General features: G+C 37.4%; 1 protein-coding gene across 1 annotated transcript in view; it reads left to right on the forward strand.

Moving 5' to 3' along the window:
• GLRB (glycine receptor, beta) overlaps window positions 1–10,810 on the forward strand; it is a 110,888-nt gene that overhangs the window by 95,619 nt on the left and 4,459 nt on the right. Inside the window, exon 10 of the mRNA XM_012652990.1 lies at window positions 4,919–5,211. Coding sequence (XP_012508444.1) covers window positions 4,919–5,211 — 293 coding nt within the window. The remainder of the gene's footprint in view (window positions 1–4,918; window positions 5,212–10,810) is intronic.

Genomic DNA, 10,810 nt, shown 5'->3' on the forward strand with positions numbered 1-10,810 from the left:
AAAAAAAAAAAAATAAAATAATAATGAAGACCAAATCTGTATCTTAATAACCAAAAATGTGGGAAATTTCACCCTAAAGGTTATATATCAGCAATGAAGACAATGATGACTGATAGATTAATTAATTCCTTCAGTGGATGAAAATTAAATATGCATTATATTGTACTGTATAAAATTCCAAAAAACTGGATTTAGAAATACCCCACATTTTCTCCAAAGTAATCATTAATAATCATTTTTTGTTTATTGGAAGTATCTTATGTTCATGTAGGGATATAAACGTCACGCTTCCAGGAGTACTCTGGAGACATCTCAATCTCTGACATATCCTTAAAGGAATTTTCTCCTGAATCTCCACTCACTGCAGGACTTCTGATACAAGGTTCCTGAGCTGTCACCTTAGGTCTGGGAGAGCTATCGTATGGGGCAGAAGTGTTTAATGGCTGAAAGTCAGTCTCTAGAGGCAACCTGGGTTTGAATTCCAGCTCTGTGCTTACTGGCTGTGACAACTGGGACAGCAGATTTAACTTCTTTAAACATAACTCTGCTGAAACACCAAGAGGGATGATATTTCCCTGGTGTAACTGAGAGGATTGAGGAAATGAGTGCAAAGCCCGTATTACACATTCAGGAGTTAAAATATGCTACGTTTATATATTGCTCTCCAGTTTGCAAAGCACTTTTACATATTTTGATTCACTCAACAAGTATTTATTCTGTGCTATGTGCTAGATGCTGTTCAAGAATATGGGGCTGTAGTCAACAAAATAAAAACCTAATAAATAGTTAATAAAGAAATGGAGGAGTTGAAGATATGGGTCATGAATGTCTAGGAAGGAGCGGGCTGGGACAGTGACCATCGAGTGCTGCTTTCCTGAGGAGGGAGCATGCTTGGGTGTTTGGGAACAATGAGGCCAGTGTGGCCAGTGCAGAGTTAGTTGAAGGGAGATGAGTGAGATGAGGTCAGAAAGATAACATCTCCAAAAGCATTCTGTTGATTTTGGCTTTTATTCAGAGTGAAGTATGAAGGCCCTAAAGGCTTTTGAGCATGATTTAACTTAAATTTTAGCCAGGTCTCTTTGCCTACTTTGTTGAGAACAGACTGACATGGGGCAATGGTGGAAGCAAGGAAAGCAGTTGGGAGGCTATTGCAGTAATCCAGGTAAATAATCCTGGTTTGGCCGGTGGCGGGTGGGAAGAAAATAGTGCAGGTGCTGATACATGTCCAAGGATGGATCTAGTGAGGGTGGAGATAAAAGATATCTGTAGATGTGTTACATGTCAGATTTAAGAAAGTAGAGTCAAGTTTCAAGGTTTTTTTGGATGAAAAGCTAAAAAGATGAAATTGATGTTAACTGATATGGGAAAAGCTGCAAGTAGACTGGATTTGCAAAGGCAGGCAGACAGGGAGCTTTGTTTTAGTCATGTTAAGTCTGAGGTGTCTGTTACATGGAGGTATCAGGCAGTTGGATGTACAAGTCTAGGGTTTCTTGGAGATTTTAGGGCTAGAGTAAAAATTTAAGATTTTTCAGAATATAGATGTTCTCTAAAGCAATGAGACTGAATGGAGTCACAGGGGAGTGGGTGTCAGTAGAGAAGTCTACTTGCGAGAGGACTGGGAAAAATGAGGAAAACCATTATGGTGTCATTTCCTAGAGATCAAGTGGAGAAAGTGCTTCTAGGCGAAGGCAACAATCAACCAACTGCTCATAGGTCAAGTAAATTTAGGGCTAAAGATTGCCATTAGTTTAAGCAAACTGAGGAAGTCATTGGTGTGCATGACACAGACTGTTTCCATGTAGTGAAGAGAAGGGGGAAGCCTGGTTGAAGTGGCTTCAAGAGAGAAGAGGAGGGGATGAACTAGAGACACTCAGTATAAACAACTTGTGGGAGATTGTTAGCGCTAAAAAGAAAAGGAATGGGGAAATAGCTGGGGTGGGAATAGGAAGGTTTTTCCTTTTTTGAGGTAGACAAAATCATAGTAGGTGTATTTTTGATGGCAAACAACCAGTGGTGAAGAAAAACTGAGAGACAGAAAAAGTGGAGGAGCAGTGTCCTTGAAAAAGTGAGAGGGGATGAGGTCCAGGACATGGAGAGATTGGCCTTTGCTGGGAACAAAATGTGTTTGTCCCAGGGATCAGCAAACTCCTATAAAAGGCCAGATAGTAAATATTCGAGGTTTGTGGGCCGTATACTTTCTGTCACATCATCAAACTCTGCTGTTGTAATGCCAGAGCAGCTGTAAACAATATGTAACTGAACGGGCGTGAATGTGTTCCAATAAAACTTTACTTGTAAAAATAGGTGGTGGGCCAGATTGGGTCATAGTTAGCTCATCCCTGGTGCATTGTATCAGGAGAGAAAGCAGAGTAAGTATAATATATAGGCACAGAGAGAGGAAGGTGGGTAGATATTTAAACATTTATGTGGGTTACCTTCTCTTATTTGGTGAATTATATCAATTGATTTCTAGATGTTAGATGAGTTTTGTTTATAGTGCTCCCTTTTCCTTTTAATGTCTGGCTGTAGTGATGTCCCATCTTTCATTCCTGATATTGTTAAATTCTTCTTTTTTCTAGATCACTCTAGCTAAAGGCTTTTTTATTTTATTGATCTTTTCAAAGCACTTGCTTTTAGTTTTCATTTCATTAATTTTCCCTATTTGTTTATTTTCTTTTTTATGGATTTTAGCTCTTAAGTTTATTATTTCCTTTCTACTTACTTTGGTTTTAGGTTGATTGCTCTTTGAATACTTTAAGTGGGACTCAGACAATTGATTTTAGATCTTTCTTCTTTTCTAACATGAGCATTTAGAGTTATAAATTTCCCTGTAAGCATTGCTTTAGCTTCCATGCACAAATATTGGTATATTGTATTTTCATCTTTCAGTTAAGATATATTTTCTGATTTCCCCTGTGATTTCTTCTTTGGCCTATAGATTCTTTAGAAATGTATTTAGAGTTTTTCTAGGTAGCTGAATATGATTGCTTTCTAATTTAATTCCATTTTTTTGTCAGAGAATATGCTCTTTGATATCAATCCTATTATGTTTGTTGAGACTTTTTTTTAATAGCCCAGCCTAGCATATGCCTCCTGGTAACCCCATCATGAGCATTTACAATGTGTATTTGTCATTGTTGGGTGCTCTGTAAATACCATTAAAGTCAAATTGGGTGATAGTGCTATTGAAATCTTTTATCTCTTTTATCTAGTTACTATTATTGTTGTTGTTGAGAGGTATTAAAATCTCCAACTATAATTATAGAATTATGCTGCAGGTATTTCAAAGGTCTGTTATCAGACCTACACATTTCTAATTTTATCTGAAAACAAAAAAGAAATTGTACTATTGATTCAGATTAAGTTTCAGGATATGGAGTTGATATAGCTGTTTTGACTCAGCATCTCTTTTCTTTTTCTACTTTCTCCCCCTGCATTCTTCCAAAGGATTAAAAAAAAAACAAAACAGTCTGCCAATCTCTTTCTGTTATGGACCACAGTTTCTATTTTCTAAAAGTTAGGAGAAAACATATAGCATAAAGTAATTACTTTACTCTCAACTCATTTTGTTTTTTAAAAAATTAGTACTGTATTCTACTTTTATTTTTCTACCAGTCTTTTTTTTGTTCACTTTTTACATTGTTAACAAGGATCAAAGTTTCCCCTCTGAATTTTAGCTAACAATTCTTGTCTTAAGTTATTTCTCTAAATATGGAAGTATCTGTGTAAGTAACTATGGAAGTAACTGTGGATCATGGTTTTTTGCATCTTGGCCTTACTAACCTTGCAATGTTTTCCTGCCAAAGTCACCAGCTTTTCTATAGGCTCCTTTTCCCATCTTTCTTGGAGACTGGTCCAGTCATCCTGTTCAAAACTTTGTCCCAATCTTTACCTTTCCTCTTCAGTCAGTAACCAAGTCTTTTCAAATGTTTTCTCTAAAATCCTTTCACATCAATCCTATCATAATCCAGGCCTTCATTTCCTTATACTTTGTTTCCTCAACTACTGTATTTTCTTTTTCTATTGATTTTGTATATCCATAGCAGAGTAATACTACTTAAACACTTTTTTGATGTAATGTAATTTGATGTGATGTCATTTCTCTCCCCCAAATTTAAAGTTTCTTAATAAGTTTCTGTACCTAACATGGTATCAAATCCATTACAGGACTTGGAAGGCCTTCTGTAATCATCCCTTCTCCTGAAAATACGATGGAAGGGAGAAAAGAAAGAAAGGAGAATGGGAGGGAGTGTGGCAAGTGGAAAGAGAAAGAGAGAGAATTTATTGAAATTCTTCTCTGGAGATTTACAGTTACTTTACTTAAATTGATACAAAATGTGTTAGCTTTCAGCTGGAATTCCTTTCCTTGAAAAGCTGGAATCATTTGTTTTCCCTGAAATAATCAGGAACGTTCTCTACTTTGTCTTCTCTGTTAGATTTTTTTTCTTATTGTGAACCTTATCAGAAAATTACTTTCTATGTTCTATTCTTGTTCTGATTTAGTTGTTCCTGGGGGCATAATTCAGCTCTGTAAGCTGAAATCTATCTAAACCAAAACTGAAAAATACATAGTCCTTTGTAATCAGCGAGCTCTTTGGCTTCCTCAGAGATACTATAGAAGAATTTTAGACATCTGTAATTCAAAACAGATCCAAATTGTGTTTTCACACCTTGGTCTATTTCTATTTTATTTTTTTTAAAAGGCTAAGCATTTATCAACATCTCCAATCATAATCAATAATCCCTAGGTAAAAAGTATGTACTGATGATTTCTTCTAGTCTTTGAGCTTTAAAGGGACCTGATAAATTTTTCATGGTCCATTGAAAGTTACTGGAGAGGGATTTATTTAAAAGTGATGACTGCAGAACATGTTATAGGGATAAAAAGCAACTTTATTCCTTATTTCTGTTTCTATAGGTATCTTCTCAGTCCTCAGCTTGGCCTCTGAGTGCACGACCCTCGCTGCTGAGCTCCCCAAAGTGTCCTACGTGAAGGCTCTCGATGTTTGGCTCATCGCTTGTCTTCTCTTCGGGTTTGCCTCTCTGGTGGAGTACGCCGTCGTCCAGGTGATGTTGAACAACCCCAAAAGGGTTGAAGCAGAAAAAGCCAGAATTGCTAAGGCTGAGCAAGCAGATGGAAAAGGTGGAAACGTGGCTAAGAAGAATACTGTGAACGGTACAGGGACTCCTGTTCATATTAGCACTTTGCAGGTAAGAATGAAATTATTCAACAAAGTGATTTCCCACATCTTCTCGGCAGCGTCAGGAGAGAGATACTTTTCTGTGTGTGTAAAGGTTTGATGGAATTGGCATTCACCTGTATTTCTCTCACAGATGAAAAGGAACTGAGCACAACACACTTTTTGAAGAATGTGCTGTTTAGAAAACATTAAAAACACTTCGGTCAAATACCACTTCGGGAAAAAAAATTAACACCTTGTTAAATTTCTTGAGGACTTGGCACTAAGTTTAAGGATACAACTCTGCTTTGATGGTCACCACTGAATGTGGAGATCCTGCCAGAACGTGGCCCTCCCTGTGGTTTCTCATTTGGCAGGCCTTAGTGAAAGGCCAGAGATCCGAGGGCATCGCTGACCCTCTGCCAACAGTGCAGATTTGGGGAAGCCCGTGCCCTTGATTACGTCACCCATCGTTCCCCACCAAGTTAGAGAGCTTTGTACAGATCATGTCAGGCAGGCATTTATTCGATGTCTGGCTCAGAGGAAAACTATGCCCATAGTTAGAAATCTGTCCAGCCCACTGGAGAGTGGCTGGAAAAGAATTGGATAAGATTTCACCCTTTAACCTTGCCTTGCAAATTGATCATGAGTCTAAGAATATTGAGCGGTGATGAATCCTGGAGCACTGCAGGGCTGCTTCATGGATTAAGGTTAGCTGTCCATTTACCCTGGGGTGCCCCCCGATGCCCTCTCGTTGGAAAGAATAGTCAACCAGAAGCCCATGTCCATAGTAAATCCCACAAGAGACTAATATAGGTCCATGCCATCCTACAACCTTGAACATCTTGCCTGCTCTGCTTCTTGCAGGCCCCACACTACTCTACAGTTTGCTAATCACCACCACTCCCCTTGCCCAGAATGCTGGACAAGTGCACCACATGTGTATTTTTCAGATACAAAAGCAAATGAGCCATTCTTATATGGGGCTGCCTGTGGCCTTTCTCTCTCTCTCTCTTTTTTTTTTTTTACTTTTTGAGACATTTATACTCATTTTCTGAGCCTGAAGCCAAGATGCTCTGCAAATCCTTAGCTGCTATCTTCGGGGAGGCTTCTTTAGGCCTTATAACTTTTTATGCCCTTCCTGAAGAATAAGGAAAAAAATATATTTAATGCAGAGCTATCACAGCCTTAAAGAAGTTATAGCTTTGATATATCTTCTTCATCCTTTTACCTCTAACTTGTCTGTATCATTATGTTTGAAGTGAGCTTCTTGTAGACAACATAGAGTTGTTGTATGGTTTTTAATCTACTCTTCCAGTCTCTAATGTTTGATTGATATATTTAGCTCATTTTCATTTAATGTAGTCATTGATATATTAGGGCATCAGTCTATGTTTATTTCTGTTGTCTGTTCTATTTTTGCTTCTCATTTTGTTTTTTCTGCTTTAATTGTGGATTACTTGAGCATTTCTTAGAATTTCATTTTGAGCTTTCTGTAATGTTTTTAAGTGTTTCTCTTTGTATAACTTCTTTAGTGGTTGGCCTAGATATTATATTGTGCATGCCTAACTTATCATGGCCTATGACTCTCATCATTTTATCAATTTATGTGATGTGTAAAAACATTACCTCCCTTTATATTGCTTTCCTTGCTTCTGTTTATAATCGTTTTAAATATTTTTCTACATACACTTAGAACCACATTATAATATTTGCATCACTATCAAATATAATTTAGAAAACTCAAGAGCAGAAGAGAAGCTTATTGTACATTCTTCCTTAACTGTGTTCTTTCTTTTATCCTGGTATTCCAAGATTATGCTTTTTATTATATTCTGTTTAGAGAATTTCTTTATCCATTATTTTGGATAATGGTCTACTGGTGACAGATTCTTTTAGTTTCCTTTTATCTGAGAATGTCTTGATTTCTCCTTCATTCCTGAGGGATATTTTATTTTGGTATAGGATTGTGGGGTGACAGTTTATTTCTTTCAGCACTGAAAAAGTATTGAGTTCACTTCCTTCTGGCCTCTGTAGCTTCTGATGACAACTAATCATTCCATAATAATTGTCTTTCCCCTGTAGGTAGAGTGTCATGTGACTCTGGATGACTTCAAAAATATTTTTTGGTCTGTAGTGATCAGAAGTTTAATTATGATGTGTCTTGTGTGAATTTCTTTGGATTAATCTTGTTTGGGATTTGTTCAGGTTTTTGAAAATGCAGGTTTATGTCTCTTGCCAAATTTGGAAAGTGTTTTGCTGTTATTTCTTTGTGTACTTTTTCAGACTTGCCCTCTTTCTCCTCTTTTTCCAAGACTCCAATAACACAAATGTTAGATCTGTTGTCATATGAGCATCCCTGTGTATCTTCAGGGGGTTGATTTCAGGATCCTCTGTAGACACCAAGATCCGCAGATGCTCAAGCCCCTTATATGAAGTGATATAGTATTTGCATATAACCTACACACATCCTCTCGTATACTTTAAATCATCTCTAGATTACTTATAATATCTAACACAATGTAAACACTATGTAAATAGTTATACTTTATTGCTAGTTTGTATTAGTTTTTATTGTTGTATTGTTATTTTTTGCCTTTTTTAAAAAAAATCTTTGATCTACTGTAGGTCGAATCTGTGGATGTGAAACCTGCAGACATGAGGGGCTGATTGCAGTTTTACATCCCTGGGGCTCGGTTCATTTTTTTTTTCCAGTTTTTTTCTCTCTGTTATTCATATTGAATATTATCTTCTGTTGTATCCTTCAGGTCACTGATTCCTTTGCCCCCTCCACTTTCCTGTTGATCACATCCTTAAGCTTTATAGTTTGTTTGTTGCATTTTTCAGTTCTAAAATTCCCACTTGGTATGCATTTATATATTCATATATTTATTTTTGCTGAGAGTTTGCATTTCCTTACTGAGGCATTCTATTTTTTCATTGTTTCAAGCATGCTCATAATTGGTCACTGAAGAATTTTTATCATGGATGCTTTGATGTCTTTCTCAGATTTTTGAGACTGTGTTAATTCTAACACATTGGCATCTTGGGACTGACATCTCCTGATTGTTCTTTTGTAATTCAGTTTGAGATCTTTCCCAGTTCTTTGTATGAATGATTTTTTTGTAGAAAGCTGGACCTTTTTTTCCATATTATATTAGGAGATTATGAATTTTGTTTAAACCTGTTTTAGTTGGCTTTCTCTGACGCTGTTCTGCCAGGGAAGTAATAGTGCTGCCTCATTGCTGCCAGGTAGTGGTGGAAGTCCAGGTTCCCCACTCATTGAAGGTGGGGCTCCTTGTTACTCTCGGTGGATTGGGAGTTCCCAGTTCCCCATGTGGTCTCTACCGGCACAGCAGGGGGGGTGCTCTCATGGCCACTTGGTAGTGGTCCAGGCTCTCACAGCCCCTGTGATGTCACCCCGGTGTGGAAGAGGAGGAGCATCCTGTTGCTGCTGCGTGTGGGTGGAGGTCCATGCTCCCTACGTGGTTTCCACTGACACTGTGGCTGAGATTGGGGCCTTGTTACTGGTCTACAAAGATGGAAGTCCTGGCTCCCCACTTGGCTTTCTCTGACACCACCTGGGTGGGGCTGTGGGGGTGCTACGTTAAGCCTCTTGAAAGTGGAGGCTCATCTCCCTCGGCCTTTGCTGGCATGTGTGGGGGTAGGCTCACAGTTTTTTTTCAGTATTTGGCTGGATTAAAGAAGCTAATGTCTAAAAACATTCTCTATTGCTGGGCTGCCCCTTACTTTGTCCTCTAGCTAGATGGAGCAGGGTATATCTGAGGCTTTTTTTGTCTGCATCCATTGGCATTTCTAGTTGCCAGCTACTTCAGCTCTTAATCTGGGATATATGAGGCAAAAAGGAAACACAGGAACTCTCCACCATGTGGCTTCTTGGGTCCTGAGGTCCCCAGCTGATCTGCCTCTTTTTTTCTACCTTTCATAGTCTTCTTATGTTTTTTTCCTTGTTTTTTTTTTTTTTTTTATATAATGTCCAGGGTTTTTCCCTGACCTTAACAGGAGTAATAAGAAGTGTGTCTACTCCATATTCTTGGAAGCAGAATTCCTCTATCATTTTCAAGGCCTCAGTATTCTCATTGTATCTATACCCTGCCTACCACACTCTGATAATTATTAATGAATCGGTATGTCAATGGGCTACTCTTGACATTTTTGTTTAAATTATAACTGCTCTATCTACTGGGTCATTTAAGACTTATTGTAATCCTGCACTGGGGAAACACCCTTTAAGAGAAATTATGTTTCCCTTTTCCAACATTTTACTTGCATCTCTGTTACCACCAAAGTCTAAGAAGCTAAATAGTACCTACTTAAGGACATGCTTTAGCACACCGGGGAACTGGTATTGGAAACATACTCTTTGTGAGAAATTTGCTTCTCCTAAATAATAAACATATACTTATTTCTCCATGCCAGAAATTGAAGGAGGAATAGCTGAGGTCTTACATTATACGGAGGAGGTGACTCTCTGTTTTTTTGATGCTATCTACCTGCCTCACCTTTTGTATCTCCCCGTCTTTTACCACTTTCTAACATCTCCAGCCCACCCATCTCCTCTAACTTGAACCCTGGTTAAGAGATCTGGAGTCAGAAAACACAGATGTTCCAGAGAACAGGTGCTTGATTTCAATAATGCCATGACCAGCTTCATTCTCTGGTGTGTAATGGAGCCTCAATAACCGCAGAAATTCTCTCTGTGCAGATAATCTCGGTACCTTAATATATTCCATCAAGTGGGGTGTTGATGGAAGGAGACTAATTAAATCAGGTTTTTGGAGCATTGTAGAGCAGATTAAGGTTATTTATGAACATGTGTATAAAGGAGAAGAGGATCCATGAGATATTAAACCCAATTATATTATTTTAAATTTATCTTTCAAGTACTAAAATAATTACCTAATGAATAAAAGTTAAACACAGTTAAGAACTTCTGTATGTTAATTCTCTATGTTTTTAGCTGCTAATGGAAACACACTTGATTCAATTCTTAAACTGCTATGACATTTGGCTATAAAGTCAAAGAGAGATGCTTAGAAAGTTAAGAGTTGGCCAGAAATTTTAATCTTTAGAAATAAATATAAATTACTCTTAGTCTTTATGGTATAAAATATGCTTTCCAAAATAAACATTGTACTCATAAAATATTTGTATCGTGAGATAGGCTTCAAAAAAATAATATGAGTTCAGAAATTACATCAAATGTGTAACTTGATAGATTCATAAGGTTGTTCATATTGAAACATGAAAGAAAATGTAAAAATTGAAATTTTTAAATTGTTGCCTTTTTAATGCAGTGGTTTTGCAGTGAAAAATGTAATTACAAAATTTTGCCCAATAATTTCAGATGAGATGTCATTTATTTTTAGACAGAATACCAATGATAATTAACGGAAGTAATGAAATTTGGATTGCATAGAATGTTTGAATCTGATTTATAAAATAATATTGTGCTTGCTAAGGAGAAGAATGATAAAAAAAAAAAAGTATAAAATGATAAATGAGGCCAGGCACGGTGCCTCACACTTGTAATCCTAGCAGTTTGGTAGGCTGGGGTGGGAGGATCACTTGAGCCCAGCCTGAGCAACATGGTGAGACCCCATCTCTAA

This window comes from Propithecus coquereli, unplaced genomic scaffold (genome assembly GCF_000956105.1).
Source record: "Propithecus coquereli isolate 6110/MARCELLA unplaced genomic scaffold, Pcoq_1.0 Scaffold408, whole genome shotgun sequence".
In the NCBI taxonomy this organism is placed as follows: Eukaryota; Metazoa; Chordata; class Mammalia; order Primates; family Indriidae; genus Propithecus; species Propithecus coquereli.